This window comes from Xiphophorus hellerii, chromosome 9, assembly GCF_003331165.1.
Source record: "Xiphophorus hellerii strain 12219 chromosome 9, Xiphophorus_hellerii-4.1, whole genome shotgun sequence".
NCBI lineage: Eukaryota > Metazoa > Chordata > Actinopteri > Cyprinodontiformes > Poeciliidae > Xiphophorus > Xiphophorus hellerii.
In genome coordinates this window covers 13,347,307-13,369,022 of record NC_045680.1, presented here as the reverse complement: position 1 = coordinate 13,369,022, position 21,716 = coordinate 13,347,307, and the positions used below count along the sequence as shown (strand labels likewise).

Below are 21,716 nucleotides of genomic sequence, written 5' to 3'. Positions count from 1 at the left end.
TTGTAGCTTTGGTATGTTGAGAACTTGGATGTTTAAGGTAGGATCACAGTCCAGTAATGTGTAAGGCATGAGCTGGAACATTGCTGGCAGTGTGAATCATGAGTTAAAAGGAAATGGTGACAGTTATATCCCATAATATAGCTCTTAAGCAGAAATGTAACTTTGGTTTGCTGGGGTTCCTCCATGCACTCATTTCACAGCGGCTGGCTCTTCTTTGCAGCGCCAAGCTGCCAAGGAACACATCATTTAAATATCAAACTTACCAAGAGGAAATATTTCAAACAGCAACAAAAAACCCACTCTAAATCACTGCTCATATTTTACAACCATAAATCTAAAGCTGGCATAAATAAAATCCATGTTTCTCCTTTTGATTCCTGAAATATGGTTCTTATTATGACTTCTTGCCCTAAATACAAAAGTCTGCTTCTACTTTTCTTCTGCGCTCCCTTGGTTTTTGGTTAGAGGACAACCTCCGCATGCCCCGAGTTCTGAAGGTACCAAACCCCGGACAATGGCGGCGCTCACTAATGGAAACCATCTCTGTTAACGTCTGATTCAGTTTTTCTTCTCCATTACCAAAAACACTAAAAATCAGTGTCACAGTGACTGAAGGATTTAAAGAGGCTAATCAGTCATAAGCTACAAAAATAAAGTCTAATCCTGTGTTCTGACCTTTATGATAGATGTAAAAATCCCAGGATATTACTTACCTATGTTTTATTTCCGTTTAAAACAAAACCAATGTGGTCTCGCACTGAGTGGCTCTAAGGTAGAAAATTGTGTAGAAACAATTTAAAAGAACAATTTGGCATACTGGACTTACAATACTGCACAGAGTTGAAATACAAAACAAAACAATCAAACGAGAATAACTAAATCCAAAACAAAACTATAAACTGTAGACCTTCAACATGAGATAAATACAAAAATACTTCATCTATTTGAGTTTCACTTTTTAACAAAATGCACGTAGGTCAGCAGAATGGAAAAACTTCAGCCTTTAATTTGTTTTTAGGACTGAGTGACTGACAGCAGCTCATGTCTCAGCACCAGCCACCCTGAAACGCTTAGAGAGATAACCATCAGCCCTCCTTGGTTCCAGTGGCAGCACAGCCTACTTGCAGAAGGGTTTCCCAGCGGTCACACTGACTCAGGCCTTAAAATCAACACGGTGTCTACAATACGATCGCACCACAGCCTCTCCCTGCAAAGAGCACTAAGAAATACAAGCCTGTGCTGAGATCGGCTGGTCAAAGAGATGCATGTCGGCACGGGGAGGACGTATTTGTTGACTTATGACTTTCTAACATGTCCCACCTGCATTGGCCTAATAAACATGTAGATGTTTAGGCATCTGTGTAAGCAGAAATGAGTGTGTGCGTCCAGTAATTCATTCATCCGTGCTAACCCGCCCGCTCCGCCAGCTGGATCTCAAAATTGTAATGATACACCTTTAGAAAAGAGCACAAAATCGCAGAAAGTAACACCACATTCCCCACAAAATCTTTTAATAATCTGAAACAGTTGGCTTCTAAAAGTTCAGCAATGAATTCTACTTATAAACCTATTTCCAAAATTGTTATTTTGGCTGGAAACGACGCCAGCAGCCACATAAATCAGCTAATATGGTAATTCCTGGGCCTAAGAGGAGACTACAATTAAAATGAGTATTTTGAGACATTATTGGGATGGCTGTAACGTGAAAATCCATAAATTGAAGGACAAAAAAATTGAACGGCTATCCTGAGAATGAGTGGAAGTCTGAGTGATCACGTATAGTTTGGATGTGATTCTATAGCAGAGTCGTTACAAGAAGTGTTTCTGGAGAGGCGAAGTAATTAAAATGTGATGTGCTCACCAGGGAGGTCAAAGTTCACTCCACCCACCTGTTTTAACAAAAGGCCAGGGGGCACAGCTGACCCACATTTCCACCAGACTCCTTCTCTTTACCTCCCAGCTCACATTAACATTAATTATTCCTTGAAGGAACCTTTCATGACTTGAACAATCTGTTGTCAGGGTGTTTAATTAGACACAGGTAAGGTTGCAGCTACAGGGCAAAGAGAGATTCACGCTCAACAAAGAGCTGACCTTTATAGAGGAGCATTGCACACTGTTACGATGTTACCACAGCGGTGCCTAAAACTGTGGAGGGCATTTGATTTACAGATCACCAAAATATTATTTGGAAATATTTCTTTGGGTACAAAAGGTAAGACATGATTTCTCAAACCCACCTAGGAAGAAAATCCTCTAATCCCCACTTCAGTGCAAAAAATGAAAAAAGGACAGATCAAAACTGCTAATTATGAAATAATTAGAATGAAGACTACAAAGTCTTTTAAACATTTCCCACTTATTTCACAGGAATATTATTGACTTCAACTGTGGTCACACAATTATTCGATATTCTCAAAATTACATTAGGTCCTATTTTAGCTTACCACAAAAAAGCTAAACTAATCTGATTTAGAGTGGTAAACATTTATACAATCCCCCCCCCATCAGATTCTTGGGTATAACCTTTTATTCCAAGAAAAATATTTCAAAAGCTGTTATATTAATTTAGTTACAAAAGAAAGTTTGCTCTTGTTTGGGTTCGAATCTTTCTACTCCACTCCACTATGTCTAGAGACATAGACCAGATTGATCTGTTTCCTATAAATGTTTTAACAATTATAGGATCAGTGCTGCTTACTGTAAGTAAATATTGAGTTTTAGATTGTAAGCGTTGCCTACGTTGATTATCATCTACAGGAAAGAGAGAAAAAGGTCCCGTCATTGAAATTAGTTCTTTTCACAGAGTCACAGCTCAGATAACAGGATGCCCCCGGGGGGAGGAAAGGAAATCCCCGACAATCTGGGAGGAGGAAAACACCACCAGACCTTCCTAAACAAAGCTTTTCCAATGGCTCAAACCAACACAATTAATAGCTTTTTTTTTTTTTCAGGACACTTAAGATACATGGGAATTTGTGCAAAAACACAGTTGGATCCTTACTATTGTTGTGTGTGTGTGGATGCGTGTGCGGGCGTGTGTGTATGTGGGAGGTGGATCCAAACATATGTCCACAAGTGGCAGCTGACCTCTTTTCCTCCCTGATCACAGCTGACTCATACTGAGCCCTGAGAAAAAAAAAAAAAAATCAGCTTTTTTCATGTCGTCTTCCTGTCGCTGTTCACTCAGGACAAAGACATGAAACTTTACCCGACCGCGCAGCCCTGAGCCACAACTACCACTCTACTTATACTTATTAACTACTCACTGAAGACATGCCACCACTTTCTGTCCACTTTTACGGTTCACTACAACGCTGGGAAAAGCTGTGGTTTATATTATTTGTGGTACGGAAAGAAAGAGCAACAGTCGGAAATACAATAATCAGCCATAACCCCTGAACTGCACATTTTTTGCCATTACATCAGTGGAAAAACTGTCTGGCATGACGACTATTTTAGCCTCAGGAGATAGAGAAGGAACTGCAAGCATGTCCTCACAGCAAAAGAAAAAAAAAACCCCATCATCAACAAAAAAAAAAACAAAAACATTGGATTACCAAAACTAGATAAAAATTGTTAAATTACAGAGCAGGAGGTGGCTGGTGTTTGTTCTGACTTTCACTGCAGTTCACAGAGGAATGTGCGCCACACTTACATGCCACAAGTGTTGGATTAAGCTACTTGTGAGGCAGTTAATAACACCGCCTGCCGTCTTCCCAAAGTTTTCAGGATGACCCAGGATGAAGGACTGTTTGGAGTGTAAATGTCAGCACTAAGCCATCACAGCTGTGAATGCTGGCACTGACAGATAATCTCAAGGACAGTTCAAGCATTTATTTTGCCTTTTTAAAGTGGGGAGTTTGGAGCATAGCTACTCATTTTTAAATGCTCCAAAGTTTTCCACTCTGTGAGCTTGAACAAAACACTTCATATTGGCACAGTTTAGCCTACACAGCTGTGGGGGTGCGTGTGTGTTAGTGTCATGATGAATTCAGGGCAGAGGTGAAAGCAGTTCAAGGATGAAGGAATGAATAATTCACACAGTTCTTTCAAATCATCTTGCCATTAAGGAAATGAGGAATCCATTTTGATAAGGGAAAAAATTTAAAATCTTCGCAAATCCTGATCAATTCTACCGTTAAAAAATAGTCGTTCTTTGGGGTTTGCAAAACCACAATCTTGCCTAAAGATGCAAAAATGGCTACAACCAGCTCTGAACATGAAGTAGGCATAAACTTCTCAACTACACAGAAGCAGCTGGGATTTATAACCAAACCATCGGCACCAGCAGCCGGATGAATTAAAGGCTTAATTACGCAGAAAATCTATTCCAGTGAAAAACAAAATAAATATTGATTGTTGCAGTCTGAGCTCTCTATGTAAACTATAAATGACTATAAAATATATTTAATTGCACAACTTTTAGCATAATAGATAGTTGATAGTTTTTAATACTGGATTGCTGTTGATTTTTTAAAATAGAGGACGAGGCAAAACTGAACCCATTAGTTCACATGGTTTTCTGTCTCTATGGAGATTTAGAAAAGTTTGAAGGTTTAGCAATCCCAAAGATTGTTTGTATCTGTTCTTTGTCTTCTCGACCCAAAGTAAGTTGCAACAGATTGCCGCTTACAACAAGTGAGGTTCTGCTAAATGTTCTGTCCTGATAAAAAGGAGTTGTTCATTTCTCAAGGATTGTTGCTAAATCGGCAATCGGCCGCAGTTCCTTACTGCAGATAACCAGATCACTTTTAACCACCTGACATTATAAACTCTATTTGATTGAAGGGTTTCTTTTATTATATATCAACTGGAATGTAGGGTATTAATCTGGAATATTTCTGCCAGACTTCTTGTAAAAATATTGCTAATTTATCTGAGCTTATTCTGCATTGTCAACCATGTGATTGCTGAGGTCAGGAAAGAGCCTGTGCATCCCGTTGCTGAACGTCTTGGCCATGTCCGTCATACCACATTTACAGTCTAAGCCGAAGCTTCCTACTGCAGCACCAAAACCTCACCACCTCTTCAATCAACCACAGGCAGACAGTACTGCAGCTGCATGGAATGCATGAATGGCCAAGATTTCCCTCAGACTAAGACATGGCCACATGTCAGTGAGAACCACAAGGCAACCGGTAGGTAGCAGCACAAAAAGGGCTGTGTTTATAATGACTGGGAATGTAGGCCCACACAGGAGTACAAGTGTAAAGAGACGGATGGGATCGACCTCTTATTACAGTCGAGACTGTAGAGCTAAGTTAACCGGGTGATTAAAAAAATAAAAGCTAATCAGGGAGGGGAATCTCCAACCTGCTGGCACAAAGCCAGGGAAACTTCCCCTCAGACATCTGCATCTACAGGGGGATTTTTCCACCCAGATAAGGATAACAAAACACAAATTGTGTCTTCTAACATCTACATGATCTCATGAAACATTTTCTGCGAGGCATCACAATAGCTCTACTGTAGAAAAAGTCCTGTTCCACTCCCTCATCTGTATTACAGACTCTTTGGGGGAATTAACAGCTCATTTCCAATGGCTGACACAGTATCATAGATGTAGTTTCAGCCCATAGTATGTAAAAAAACTAAAATTCTTTTTTGATGAAGAGAGGCTTAATAAGCCCATAGCCCACAGAGCAGCCACCCAGTCATCACTTCTGTTTGTATTCCTGCTGCTTAGGAACAGAGCCACAAGGTGAGCTCCTGTGTTGAGCTGCATCAATTTAAAGTCTGTAATGGGAGGGAGACAGTAGCACAAAAAGTACATGTTCTTCAACTGGCTGTCTGTATTTAATAACCACTTTTTTGTTCACCACATTAAATAACTGATTATTTATAATAACAGAACCGTATTAGTCCTTTCAGCTGTTTGGAAGAACCCCAAACTCCAGTGAACTTATACCATGCCATGAAGATGTGGGATCTTTCTGAGGCTTATAATTAACATAGACCACTTTGACAACCATGCACTGCTTTATATAGATTTCTAAAAGCAAACATGTGCCCTACTTTTCAAGAATTTGAGGTTGGCCAATAAAGCAACATGAAAGGAAATATCTGTTTATTTCTATACGTCAGCACATAAATGCTCCACGGAAAAAGCGTACAGTTTTCTGTTCAGCTCTGACAACAAATCAAGACTGCTCCTCTTACACTGTGCAAGTTGATGTCCCCAAAAAATCCAATAAATATATATATTTTTGTTTGTTAAACATGTGCATGGGACTTAAAAAAAACTTGTACTTTAATACGTTTAAAAAAAAAGAAAAAAAAAGGAAATCAAGAAATATAAGGACATGAACTTTGAGGCGTGAATGATGAGGTTACAAATTTTAACGTTTTTAACCTATTTATCTTAGATTCAAGACTACTTTTATCAAAATACTTGAGGTCCCTTTTCCACAATCAATATTGGTGACATTTTTTAATAAAAAGAAATAAACAAAATCTCTTGATTTACAGTCCTTAGAAAGGAAATCCACATAGGCAGGTCAACAAAGTCTGACCAGTGAACATCTACAGCTGCTGCAAGTCAAAGAAGCCACAAAAACATGAGAAGAGAAGCAGTTTTGTATTTATTCCCTTGAACTTTGCCTGTGCTTCCCCAATCTGACTCAAAATACCACCATAAAGACTCAAATATATTTATCCATAGTGGTCAGCAAGATTTTTCTTAAATAAACACTTTGGATGCTTTGGACTTTGTTCAGATTCAGTTTTGAATCATTGTGTCCGTTTATGTATCATATCATAGTTATAAGCATAACTCTGCCAGTCAATTGTTTGATGTGATGTTATATTTTATTGTAGTTATTATAGTACAACACTTATAGGTTTGGCAGTAATCCATGTTGAAACTTAATGTTAACTTTACATCACACTTTGACAAAAAACCCTGTTCCAACAGACCAAGCAAATGTTTCTTTATGCCTGCAGTATCACCTCTACATTCCTAGCATTGGGAATGATGATTTTACTAGGATTGTTTTTTCTCCATTATAGTTCAACAGAGTTTACAAGTTATTGCAGTGAGAATAAAATAAACGTATCAAGCCAAAACAGGCTTAGAACCATTCATTTTTTGAGTACAATTTTATGATTGTATCAAGCTAATATTTGTAACAGCATCAATTAATCCTTTCCTAATTCACCAAACTGTAGCTTATTTAAATATGGCTAGTGAGCACATTAAGCAACATTTTTTAGCAAAATGCACACATTTTAAGAAAATGATAGGATCTCAGGCTAACTAGAAGAACCCAAACTTTGAGATAGTTTTGCCTCAGCAAGTTTCATTATCAATTTACTAGGAATGAAAGATATATATATTTTTTTAGATAAGTAGAACCATGAGCAGGTTCAAAGGAGAAATAATTAAGTACTGCAAGCTTCCCAACACTTTATAGAAAGCAGACATTCTTATTAGCATAAATGATAAACAGGCTGTGAAGTTTATTGACTGCAGAGAGAAATGCCTCAGAGAACCCAGCTCTGTCAAGTTGTTTTTGACAACAGCAGGAGGAACCATTTATTTCCTTGCATCTCTGTCAGAGCAGGTCGGCTGATTGCATCTGCATGTAGACATGTGTGAAAACAACAGAGGTGCATTCGCTCCCACCGTTTGTGGGCAGTGCAGGTTGCAGCCCTGAAGCTGTTTTTCTTTCTAAACTGCAGCTAGAGCCAAAAGGTTTACATTCTTCTCTGGAGGGAGAGGCGAGTCTCCCACTGGTTTAAGTCACTGAGATACGAATGTTTCAGACATGGGAATGTTCACTTTAATGACTTTAAAGACACAAAAGTCAGCAGTAAAACGCTGTTGGGAAAGAAAACTACAACCTGGATCTGTTGTTGTTTACCGTCTTGATCAGGGCTCAAACTTGTTAGAACAGTACTTTAACTTTACAGTCATCAGTGTCCGATGGTGAAACTTTTCACGTTAAAAAACATTACAGAGCGGATTTAGAGCTTTTATTTATTGCTTATTTAGAGCCATTTATATATTGGTAAGAAGAATTATAACATGTCCTATGAATAAGAGATGTTTACTGGAGTGTTATAAATTATGTTGTTTACACTAATGCAGATGGTACTGTGAAAAAGATTTTCTGTCCTGGGATCAACAAATTATTAATCTATGCTCCTAGAATATATTTTCTCTCCAAAAAGTACTACAGTACTTCTACAAAACATCAATCCTTAAAGCTTCTACACTTTGAAGCAGGAAAGCAAAATGGATAAATAGATGAGGATCTGTGGTTTAAAACAATATTTCAGAGAGGATTTATGATGCGTTTCTAAACTGTTTCCCACTCACCATGTGGACGTCGCATCATCTTCATGCTTATATTGTCTGTACACAAAAGAAACATAAACAATAACCCTAGTAAGTGTCTGGCTTTAGGAGCAGCACCTAAAACCACTATAGTCATGAAAAAAACATCGACTCGTTACGGATTTGTTCTGAAATAGATCATTTGAAATAATACGAAATGCAGTTTTCGATGATAATTTCATTTTGTATAAAGGGAAAAAGTTTTCCAAACCAAACTGGTTGATGTGAAAACATAATTAACTTGGATGTGAAACAACTCCAGTCAAGCGTCTTTGACAATTGGTACGGAGTCTTAACCATCACAGGAGGTCTGCCTCCGAATAACTAACCCACTGCTGATTACTCATAAAAAATACAAAGTGAGTTATTCTTTGTTCCTGTTTTTGCTCCAATAACCACATCATTGCTCATTTTCAGACAAGGGCAGAGCAAAAAGGACATGCCGCTGAGTTGAACTTGTTTTAATATTTGGCAGATGTTGCATCCTTGCTTCTCCCGGGAGATCTTAAAAAAATCAGACCAAATGTTCTTTAAGGACATTTGGCTCAGGATAATTACATGAAGTGACATGACACCATATTCTGAACAATCATCAAATCTTACTGGCTGCAGACAAAACCCAGTCACATGTGAGGAGTTTGTGGGATTCAATTAAAATGTTTAATAAAATAAATTTCAGAGTGTTAAATTAATCATATTTAATTGCATTTTATAATAAAACCATGTAGTGACAAAATAAACAACATTTTCAATTCAAAAACTCTTTTTGCAGCTAAATGTTTGAATAGACATATAAGCTTAACAATGATCTATTATTTAGGTCATTCAACCATCTGATTGGTTCAAAGTGTATCAAACACATTTCTATTTCAAGTATTTAAGAAACTCTTGATTTTTTTATGGAGCTTCTTTGAAAAGATATGTCTTTAGAAATGTGAATGCTGACATTAGCTGGCAGTAACATATTGCATTAAATAGGCTTATGTTAATGCTCATATATGTTAGGAAGCATACAGTTATGTTGGACAAATCAAATAAATAATATCTGGCTTGACATAATAGTATAAAATGTGTCCAAAGTCAACCTCACTTTCCCTTTTACTGGCTTTGACAAAGTAGGCAACCCTGCCCATGGCTCCTTCTCCCAAACTTACTGCTTAGCTACAATTCAGAGATCTGATCCAGATGTGTAGTGACTGTGGGGTCAGAGTCAGCCAGGGGTCAGATCAACATGAGCTCATGAAAGCTACTCAATCAGGTCTTCTAAAAAAGTGTTAGACTACATGAAAGGGAAACCCTTTCAGGGCAACGCCGACGGCTAAACAGAGAGATAAGAGGATTTCAGAGCAGTGGAGGAAAATAGCTGGAAATCCTGGCATTACGCACCTCTGTTGTGATGAGTTATCCTTTGGCAGGCGTACATCACAGAGAGGAAACGGGGAGGTGGTGCACAAATCCGAGCAAGAAAGCAGCTGTTGAAGTTCAGATTTAGAGGGTAGCAATGCAGGAGTATTTATAATGCCTAACAAGATAAAAACAGGGTCCTTCCATGTAGGACATACTGAATTCAAAGCAAGCTGAGTCCTTTTCACACTCTGGTATCAAAGTACCACACAACATAAATGTAACACATGTTAAGATACACAAAGAGGAGCTTATTTTCTACAAAAACCCTGTGATAACCCTCACCCTGTAGGCTGACGGCAGAAGTCTGAGGCTGGATAAACAATCAACACTTCTAATTAAAATTTTCAGGAAACAGCATTGAGGGTCAAAAAGGCAAAGTGTCCTCAGAACATGAAAGCCACACCACGTCTGCTGAAAAAAAAAAAAACTTTACTTAATACATACATTTTGTGAAATGTAAGGACACAGTGTGTGAATTCACATTGTTTGGAAATCTAAAATTAGTCACCAAGAAGGATATCAGGCATTTATCTTCCATTTCCTAGATACAAGAACAGCAACTCCACTGAGAGTTTCTTCGCTGCCAAACACAGCCGAGTAACAACAGCAAAATCAGAGGAATTCAGAGACAGAATGCCTTCAGTCTCAAAACAAAGCAGTATATCCTGAAAATATAAACCATTTTTCTATGTGGTTTACTGCCTGCTTTTGATTCCAATTGACTGCCACATTTTTAAGGTTTCTAAAAGCTGCATACAGCCATCGGATGGCACAATAAACGCCCTCTGCTCAAACACCGCAGTAAGCCCAAAATACAAGGCTTTGTCTCCACAGTCAGTGGATTACGGAGAAGTGAGAAATGTCTTTGATGGATGAAATGCTGGATAAACTGAAAAATACATGCCTGTTGAAAAAGTTTCCATGCACCTGTAACTTTGTCAAATTTTGTCACGTAACCTCAAACTTCTATTTTATTGCAATTTTATGTGATAACAATACAAAGTCGTATATAACAAAAGCATTTGCATTCACTCCCCTTTACTCTGCTGGCCCAAAATACAACCAAATGTCTTCAAATTTGTAATGGCAGCAACATGCTATCCCAGTCCTGAAATCTGGTGGTGGCAGCATTATGGTTTGGACAGTTTTTTTACACCTGGAAGAAAATTAACAGAGGGCAGTCCTGGTAGATAATCTGTTAGAGGTTTCTTTCTGGTAGAACAATGACTATGGCGTATATAGGGAGAGAAACAATTGAAAGGTTTTGATCATATCAGGTCGATGTATTACAATGGCCGAGTCAAAAATTAGACCCAAGTCAAATTTGGATTGAAATTTGAAGTCAAATTTTGATTGAAATTTGATCCTCACAGACTTCCTCCATTTAATTAGATTCAAGCTGAGCTAATAAACAAACAAGTAAGTCAGTCTCTTGATGAGCAAAGCTGGTAGAGAAATACTCCAAAAGATTGCAGCTGCAATTTTAGCATAAAGTTATTCATTGTAAACAAGTTGAGAGGCTATGCATCATTTTCTTTCCACATCACTGTTCAACACCACTTTGTGTTGGTGTATTACGTAATATCCCAATAAAAACATGTGATGTTTGTGATTGTGCAATAGAAAGTGGAAGATGTCTGCATACTTTTTGCACAGTACAGCACAGCAAAGACAGAAAGCAAACACCACAAAAGCAAACATCACAAAAACTAGAGAACTGTGCGACCAACAAACTCATGGGTCCCGTGCTCCTCATGCTGAATTGCATCCAGATGACTGTAGGACGGGGAACTGGGCTGATCCCAGAAAAGTCAACACAGCTTGGTGTAAAGAGTGGAGGCCATCAATCCTGGGTCCACATAGAAAAAAATTGTAATCAATCACATCATGCTGGGTGAAAACAGCATCACCGAGGAGGTTCATTGTGCCTGAGGATGTAACAAAAATGTTGCAGTCTTTCACAGATAGCGTGTCAAAGTTCAAGAGGTTCTGACTTGAGCTTTAGGGTCTGTTTGTTCTCTAGATGTCACAGAGAGCAATAAATTGCTATCTGCATGCTTTGCCCCAACCATCCTACTTCAGTGTTACATAGAAGGACTTTAAAATACTTTACCATTCTACAAGAGTAACATCCAGTGATAAGACTTTTAACAGTATATTCATCTGGAAAGCAAATGTAAAGATTCACTTTTAAAAACAAAATTTGTTCTTATGACCTATTGCAACCTCTTCCATTTGGATTTAGACATCCTCTGCAGAGGACATGAGGCTAATTTGGAAGCTGGAAAGTGAGGAGAAAAACAAATTACTCATGGAACATTTCATATTTTGTTTGGACTGCAACAAATGGCTTACATTCATTCCGAGGCTCTGTCAAAGCCAGAACTGTTTATTATGGGGACTAAAGTCTATTCAGGAGCCTGAAATGGGATGTAAACAAACATGGTGGTTTAAATTAAATGCCACATTTCTTACCAGCTACTTTTAGCATGTTTTCCTCATACAGCTAAAAAAAATTATAAGTATATTCACTGCTAAACAAAAGATACATCTAATTTATTAGATGTAACAAAAATTCAAGCAAACGCACTCAGTTTGTCTCTGTTAAATGTCACGCAACGCAGAACTTTTTCTTGCGTTTAAAAAATGATATCTAGCAGATGGAGGCGTTTCCTCTACTTGTGCCCCACAGCGCTCAGACCACAGTTCAAGTCACTGGTGAAGATAAACAGATGCCTGGCAATCAAAAACATTTTCCACCCAATCCCTGATTTTGTCTGTACAGATACGTGGGAGACTTTAGCTGGTATGATAATGGAAATGCTCAAAGAAACCAAATTTTACAGCTATGATATGTTATTAGTGAAAAAAGAAGTTTTTAACCCAGTCAATTACTGAAAACCAAACAAATACAATGCATTGATACTCATTTGATTGGATTCCTGATTTTAGCTCAAATTTTCCTCCTTTTTTAACAAGAGCTTCTGTGATCTTTGAGAAGGAGAGCTGTGCTGTGATGACAACAGACTCAATGTAACAAATGTTACTTTTGAAAAGAAAAAACATTAATTTATTAGTGCGTTTTCCATTTGGACTCAAATGCACAATTTGTAGGATGCCAGAACAAAATTGCTTCCAACTCGGATCCCATGCCAGAAAGTAAGCCGCTCCCGTATTTAAAAGCCACTGCACAACCAGCAGCAGTAAACTTTTTAATTAGGCCAAGACGAATGAAGGTGCCACAGCATGCCCCAGCATTCCTGTGTTATCCAGTCAAATCCAGTCATGCAGAAGACCTTTTCCACAGCCACTTGCTACAATGTCCGATTGTTTGTTCAAAGCACAGCACTACTTAGAGGAGTCCAGAGAGTAAAATGATGGCACCAATGGCACAGCGAAGGGCTATACTGAGACTGGAGTAATAGGAAACAATTGAGTTTCCTCAATTGTTTGTGTATTATTGTACCACAAATATAAAACATAGACTGACTTTAAGAGGCAAAAAATATATTTTTACAAATCAGATTCATCATGGTTTGTTCTGCAAATCCAAACAAACATTTTTTTTCCCCAAAACAAATATTTGCCTCAGTGCTAACATAGGACACAAAATCCTGTGGTGCTAATACTTGTGATCCTTATATGAAAAAAAAATAGATTGTTAATACATAGGAGTTAAAATGATGAATAAAATAATAAAAAATGAAATTGTTATGAAACAAAGTTAATAATTTTACGTGTTTGTAATTACTTGGCACAAAAACATTAAATTACTTCACAAACACAGAAAACTTACCAAGGTTAAAAATATTAACCTCTCTGACTTTTTTCATTAGGCACCAAAACAAACCCTGCTGAGCACTGAAAGCATTGTAATGCTTAAAGCTTGTGAAATAAAGTTACAACTAAAGATTTTCTCTAAGTTAAGAAATCAGTTTAGAATATTAAAAGATTGTTGATAGAAAGGAGCAGAATGATGCTTAAAATAATCAAAGCATTTTCAAGTGTTAATAACTGGAGCAACGAGTACCGTAAATAACGTCAAAAGAGAGACACAGATAACAGAACAAGCCTGGCAGAAATACAAAGTGAACGACGTTAGAAAGAGAACTAGTGAGAATTGTCTCTAAAGATCGCAGGACTGCCAAGATACTGAGTGACTCAGACAAGTTAGGAATTGTACTCACAAAGACAACAATCACTACAGCTCTGCACAAGAATGGACTTTAAGGTTGCAAACAAAAAAAACAAAAACAAAGAAAAACGTAAAACTCTGCAGGATAGATCCTCAATTCAAATTAAAGTATGCTAAACACAGTCTGGAGAATGATTCTGCATGTCCTTTTAGTTTTTGTGCAAAAAGTCTGTTTTTAAGTGCAAAGGAAAAAATGAAAACATCCTAGGAAAGTGTTTCCAAAGATGTGTTAAAAATCATTTGCTGTGTTTAACAGCACTTCAATAATACTTTTATAACTAGAAAATTTTCATAGGGCACTATTAATCTTGTCATTAACTTGTCATGTGCTACATACCTCCCTTTGCTGCAGGCAAAAACATTCAGAAAGCTCACAATTTAGAGTCATTTTAAGGAAATGTGATCAAAGTTAACCATATTCCAGCTGTGAAAACATAAAATCTGGGGTTGTTGAGGTGTCAAGGCCTTGGTCCTCGCTGCGGCTGTCACAGGTTTGAGTCCGGCCTCATGACCTTTGCTGCATGACTTCTTCTCCCTCTTTTATTACCCACTTTCCTGTCTGACCACTCTCAAATAAAGGCCACTAGAGCCAATAAAACCTTTGAAAAAATGTTCCATTATTGTTATATTGTTAGTCAAATACAATGGCTAGTACATCTGTACCACATTAGCTCTTCAATTAACTGAAAAATATAAGTTTTACAAAATTCCATGAGCAACCCCGAATGAAGGAATGTTTTCCTTTTGGTTGCACATACTGAGATTAAAAAATGCTCATATGTTCGTACTGTCTAGACACAAATCAGATTAAATCACTTGCAAAAAAACAAACAAAAACACGCACACACACACACATTTTAGGAACTTGTGTTATGAAAGTCTGTTTAAAGTACCTAATCTGATTTTTATGTTCTGGCACCAAGGACTGGGTGCCAACTTAGTAGTGGGTAATATATAAATTTACCTTACATTTAAGTCTGCAACTAAGAATAGTGAGGAATTTAAGGAAAAAACAATAAGGTGTGAAATTCCAATGCAGAATTTGTGTTGCATAAAACAAGCTTGGAGAAAAACAATGGCTTTGAGTCCAGATCTCAGCAGCCATAAACTCCTTCACCACTTTGTCTCGCGCTCCAAGCTCCAAGTGGCTCTGCAAACAGGATAACCACAAAACGACTGTGTGGTTCCAGCTAACACATAGACCTGACTTGGCTGTGTCTGATCTGCATGCCTTTAAACAAACAGTAGTGTTTTTTTTTCACGCTTTACTGCTCTGAAGTCAGAGAAAGTCTTTAGTGCATGTTTTCTTATGAGCAGCAGATGAAAAAGACTTTTCTGACCACAAAAATTTCTAGACCTCAATTGGGATAAAGCACAAAACTTTCACATTCTGCAGCGTATCAAACCACTTCAGCGAAGTCAGCCGAGTAAGTTTAACCACATGGACATCTAAGTTAAGGAGAGCTGAATGTCGCCTGCTGCTATGCTGTAATAAAATAATAAATTTCACTGTGGAGAAAGAAAAGGAAAGAATTTCAAGAAGCAGCTCTACAAAAGCCCAAAAGAGGACAAACTTCAGAGCATTTTGAAAATATTAGGCTAGTAAAGTGAACTCTGGAGCAAACACGTGTAGAGGATGAATATATAAAGTAATATGTATTAGTCAAGGTCATATAGTTACATGTGTGATTGTGAGAGTTTCCAGGTTATGCATCATGACTTGTCGGAACAGATTTTGCCAGAGTGGTTTACAATAGACAGGTATGCACAGTCCTTTATCACGCTTATAACGAAGAAAGGAGCATTTATACAGCAAACTCTGCACTGGTGGGGCTCTGCTTTACTGTGGCAACATCTGTGCAAATATGACCTTTATAAAAGACATCAGAAGCCTTTCGCAGTCTCATTACGGCAAAATCTAACACGACTGACTGAAAAAACTTTCTATATTGTGTCAGTAAGGAGCAGGAGTCATTTCTAGGCACTTTACTAAAAGAAAAGATCCAAATTATATACAAAAATATACATTCACGCTTTGTAGACGGCAGGTTGCAGATCCATCTCAGTTTCAGCACAAAGTCGCTTTAAGGAAAACCAGAAAAGCAAGGTGAAAGACTACAGGAGATTAAAAGGGGTTTGTAGTCTGGTAAGTCCAATAGTACAAAAAAAATCTGGTATTTAAATTGACGAATAAAAGCACAATGAGGATGGTGATGTGAATTTAGTTAACTAGAAAGGTTCAGGTCAGAAGGAGGAGAGCAAAAGTTAAATAAAATGTGAACAAACAGAATGTAAGAAACCAATAAAATCCAAACCTGAACACAAAAGCCACACGCAATGACAAACTAACTACGGCTCCTCAAACTTATTCCTTTTAACCTTTGATGCATGTTTTTAGATCTTGTGAAAGGAAACAGCAGAAAGAACAGTTGAGCCATCGGAGACTTCACTTGAGCAAAGTGAAATCAAACTTTTACTCTGGGCATCTCCTTTGAGGACTTATCCACATGAGTTTCCCAAAATATGAGTTTCTTGAAATGTTTTCATTCACACAGAAAATGCAGCAAAAGGGAGCAGTATTTATGTCAGCGCTTTAATACTGCCATAAATACTGGTGCGTACACACTGAAATTTGCACAAGGGGCAACAGACATAGGTGAGCTGACTTTGTTGCCTTTAATTGTGTGACTATCCACAAGTGCTGTGTATGTATTTCAGCTTCTGTGTATTCACAACACGCCATGGGAGACTTCACTTGAGCAACCCAAACTTTTACAGTCTGAGCTACTTTAGGGCAAAGTAAAAATATTTAGTCTCTGGCCAGATCTGCTGTGATCACAAGAGGCACAATAAACAGAGATGCATTAAACATAAAACTTCCTGGAACAGAACCACCGAGAGGCCTACCAGATTAAGAGTAAAAGCCCTGGATATCCAATCCCCTCTGGCCCCTGAAGGCAGTTCAGGGCTTTTCATCCTCCAGTAGCTGAACTGGAGTCAGATGCAGGGTCTACTGCAGCCCATGAGTGAAGGGTGGCACCCCCACTTCTTTTTATGAACAAAACAAACAAGTCTACATCAGAAAAAATAGGATATTTGAATACCAGATGACGCAAATGTTGATCACTGTGCATCAACTTCCAACAATCCCAGTGGCAGCATTGAAACTGGCAGAGACTGAATGATACTTGAATGGTAAATAGTGCCTGCAAGTCTTTTATTTTCACAAATACTATCAGGTTACCCTTAAACAAACACATATACACACATTACACAAGTGTTCATACGGCTTTGACTTTGACTAATGTCACTAATGTTTTTTTCTTCAAGGACCCTGCAAGTGCTAAAGGAAGCCTTCCTCACAGCATGACACCATCACCAACATGTTTCAATACAGGGTGCGTTCAAGGCGTTATTTTTCCACCACAAATACTGTTTTTCATGCATGTCGAAAGGTCCAGCTGTGGTCTCATCTTCAGAACATTCAGAACATCTTCCACATATTTGCTCTCTTCTCTACTTGGATTACAGAAATCTACAAACGGGACTTCTAGTTTTTTTCAAACAATAACTTCTTGCCACTGTTCATGAAGAGCAGATTTGTGGAGAATGACTTAATAGTAAACCCACCTGAGCTGCGGGTCTCTGCAGCTTCTCCATCACTTTGGAAGAGCTGCGTTTTTCGTGTTGGTCGATCTCATACAAAGTACATTGTGGAGATGTGAGTTGTGAAAAGCTGTAGATGGCCTTGTTTTGGGTGTGTTGGTATGGATCAGTCAGGTGAGAGGAAAACATCCCGCTGATGGGATCCACATGGACATGCCTGCATCTTCTCAGCTCATAAAGACATCAGCTCACAAGGGGGCCCAAAACAATCTGCCCCAACATTAAAGACACTTCTTCTTCAGACAGATGTTAAATACATCACATCCTCTTCACACAGATTAGTTCCATTTTTACAGCTGGGTAGGCATCTGGACATGACTATCCTCAAGTCTAGACATGAGGAGAGCGGACTTTTACGACTAGGTCAGCTCTGCTTTTAATCGTTCCGTTCCTTTTCAGAAAAAAGGGAGGCTCTGTTTGTCTATAAATAGTAAGAAGACTGATAGTCTGTTGCTGTTTGTGAGCGTCATCAACCCAGTGTGTGAAAGTGATCCACAGCCAGCAGCAAGGGGTAGTCGTCTGGGTCTCAGATACACGTGAAGGAGAAGATGCTAGCTTTCCAGGCAAGCTCCAAGTGGGTTAAAGTGTCACTTGAACGGCTTTTGTTAATCCTTTACATGCTGTGTAAAAGTTTCAGTCTCTAACTCAGACCTGACATGCAGCCGACCCGAGTCTGAAGCTGATATTTTTGGCTCTCCTCTGTCGTCACTGCCAGGTTTGGACACAAAAGTACAACCACTACATATTTCTTCTTGCCCACAAAACACGTAAACAAAAACATGCAATTAACCAAATCAACTCTTTCTACATAAAACCACATGTAGGAAGACACATAAGAGTGTGAAACTATGCCTGTTCTCAGTAAACACTGCTATGTTTGTCCTAGGACAAACATGGCAAAAAACAACAACAACAAAAAAAGATTTACACACTAGTAAAATGGTAAGCTTTGTTTTGGAAATGAGGAGAGAGCCATCAGCTGACTGTGGTGTGTGCTGAGGATTGGAAAACAGAGAAAGACATCCGCAAACATTTGTTCCAAAGTAGTGAAGTAAGTGTATAAAGTGGTACGATATGCAGAATCAAGGTGTTGTGATTCATCCACTGAGTGCATAATTAAGAGAGTTCTGGTTTGGATTGAATTCAAATGTATTCAGGATGTTCAAAGCAGATTAAAGCTACAGTGCGGTGAAAAACTATTTGCCCCCTTACACAGACTTTGTATGTCGTTGCTTCTTCACACTCTTATGTTTTTAATTACTCAAACAAAGTTTATATCTAGACAAAGGTAAGCAGTGTAAATACAAACAGGAGTTTTCAAATTATTTTATTCACCAAGGGAAAAAGAGATCCAAACCAACCTATGTGAAAAAGCATTTGTCATTAAACCTGGGTGTAGTGATAGACTCAGACTTGAACCTTCAGAGCCACAGAAAGACAGCTACAAAGTCAGCCTTCTATCACCTGAAGAACATTTTCAGGATTAGAGGACTAATGTCTCAGCAAGTTCTAGAGAAACTCATCCTTGAGTTCATCTTTAGTCAAACTGATTACTGAAACAGTATCTTCACACTGCCTAAAAACAAACAAAAAAAAAATCAATCCTAAAGCTGCAGCTGATCCAAAACGCTGCTGCTCGCGTTCTGACTAAAACCAGGAAGACAGAGCACATCACCCAGTTCTGCAGTCCCTATGCTGGTTCCCTGTAGCTCAGAGAATAGACTATAAAATAATGTTGTTAGTTTATAAATTAGTGAATGGTTTAGCACCACAATACATTAAAGATCTGCTGTTGTTGTATCAACCTTGCAGATCCCTCAGGTCTTCTGGTTCCGGTCTGCTCTGCATCACCAGAACCAGAACCAAACATGGAGAAGCAGCATTCAGCTTCCATGAACCACAAATCTGGAACAAGCTTCCTGAAAACTGAAAAACAGCTGAAACACTGTTTAGAGTTGCTTTTGAAACATTATAAATGAAACATTGATAAATATTCTGATGTGTAATAATGCCACCAGACAAAATGTTTAATTTATGTTTCAGTTGTTGGCTGTTGTTTTTATGATGTAAAGCACTTTGAACTGCCTTGATGCTGAAATGTGCTATGGAAATAAACTTGATTGATTAATGATTAAACCTAATAACTGGTCGTTAATGGCCCCACAGCATCACACAGCCACCATGTCTCACTGTTCATCCTATATGTTTTTTTTCTTTTTTTTTCTGGAATGTGTTTTATTTCAAGATATAAATATAAAAATTCCTTTTTTATTTAATCAGTCAGTGAAAGACTTTTTAATAACGCTTAGGGAGAATCAATATGTTTTTTTTCTTTGTGTTCTGTTTTGGCAGCAGTAATTTTCACCTTGGATCTCTCCCATGGAAGATATTTTTGTCTTTTATTGTTTAATCAGGAAGACTGATCTTGATTGAAGAAAGTGAGGTCTGCGGTGCCTTAGATGATGCTTTATGTTCTTTTAATACCTCTTGGATGAATCATCAGTTCACTCTCAAAGTAATTTTAGCAGGGGGGACAATTTGGGAAAGTTTCATTGTTGTTCCTTAGTTTCTCCATTTGAGAATAAAGGCTTTCACTGTGGTTTGCTGGACCTATTAGTGACTTTGTTCCTGAACATTTTCAGACTGGGGAATACTGTGTTGTGTTCTGAGATCTTTTAGCCCATTTTCTGTTGTCAGACAGGCTTTGTTTAAGTGAACTTGGCTGCACAGATGTGGCAGCAATCTGCATGTGGCTGATCAAATTTAGCCAGTGGAAGTTCATCAAAAATAAATCATGATTTAAGGGGAATTATAGTTTTAAGATAGGCCAGGTTGGTTAGTGGAAGGTCTTCCACTTTTTCGAGATTAAATAAGAAGGTAACAAGCCCAGGAGGAAACCCAGGGATCCCAGTAACATCCTAGGGACTCATTCTGGGGAATCCTGCTTATTTTTTACTAAAACTACTCACCTACTTGTTGTATGCACTCAAATTTTCTTTGTCTGACAAGAAGTTGTTGTTGTTGTTTTTTTCAATGATCTGAAACATTTGGTGTAGTAAAAAAAAATAAACAGAAAAAAAGTCTATAAAAGCCACTTTACTTTGCTGTGGGTTTTGGGTTTATAGTTGATCTGGCAGGAAACGAGCAACAAGTGGTGTTCTCTTCTGTGTCTCTACATCACTTTTCTGAGCAGCAGGAACAGCTGATCACGAACCAAAGCAATTAGACAACAATAGCTCCCATTCAGTCAACTCCTTACCTTCTGATAAGCCAGCTGGAGATAGTTGTAGGGGATCCTCCTGTTGAAGTCCTGTATGACCTCATCGCTGACCTTATGCACAGACTGGGTGCCAAGCTTCGCCTCAATGCATGCGTTCATGCACACAGTCCTGCGCAGCACTACGTCGAAAAAGCGCAGGTCCGAGAAGGTTTTATGAAACGGGTGCTGGTCCTGGCACCTCAGCCGGCACCGGATCCGGGTGCTCCGGACTCCCCTGTGGCTGCTGAGCGCTCCCTCCATGTAGCGCACCACGCTCTCATAGTCGCCGCCGTAGAAAGCCTGCACAGCGCTATCATACAACAGGTCGACCGGCTCCAGAAAGGCAGCTGAGCAGAGCAGCAAGTCGCTGAACAGCAGGAACACAGACAGGATCATCAGCGGACACGAGTTTCCATCCATCCTCTGCTTCAGTTCGGGCGGAGAGCAGCAGGAGACGGCTGGAGGCTCATCCAAAGCAATCAGCGCAGCCTCGGTTTACAGTCCATGTACAGGCTTCCTCATAGATCCATTCAGCACGGGAGCAGGGGCGGAAATATTGGCAGTGGACCGGGAACACACATGTTAAGACCCCTCATTGGCTCCGTTAACTCCTCCCCCCCGCGAGATGAATGGCTAGCGTACAATCAGGGCTGCTGACCAGCAGACAGGCCAGATGGTGGGAGGCAGAGGAATCCTGCAGGGGGGGATAAACACAATCCCATCACTCACATACCAACCATAGACATTTAACTAAATATTAGAGTATCTATTTACACAGCGATATGTGAACTTTTTGTTTTTAAAAGATCTATGTAAATTTGAACCCTAGTTTTGTTCACGTAACTTTT

At 38.7% G+C, this 21,716-nt stretch overlaps 1 protein-coding gene across 1 annotated transcript in view; it reads right to left on the bottom strand.

Annotated features, from left to right (window-relative positions):
* p3h2 (prolyl 3-hydroxylase 2) overlaps positions 1-21,445 on the bottom strand; it is a 48,470-nt gene extending 27,025 nt beyond the window's left edge. Inside the window, exon 1 of the mRNA XM_032571634.1 lies at positions 20,869-21,445. Coding sequence (XP_032427525.1) covers positions 20,869-21,288 — 420 coding nt within the window. The 5' untranslated portion in view covers positions 21,289-21,445. The remainder of the gene's footprint in view (positions 1-20,868) is intronic.
* Between the last annotated feature and the right edge of the window lie 271 nt (positions 21,446-21,716).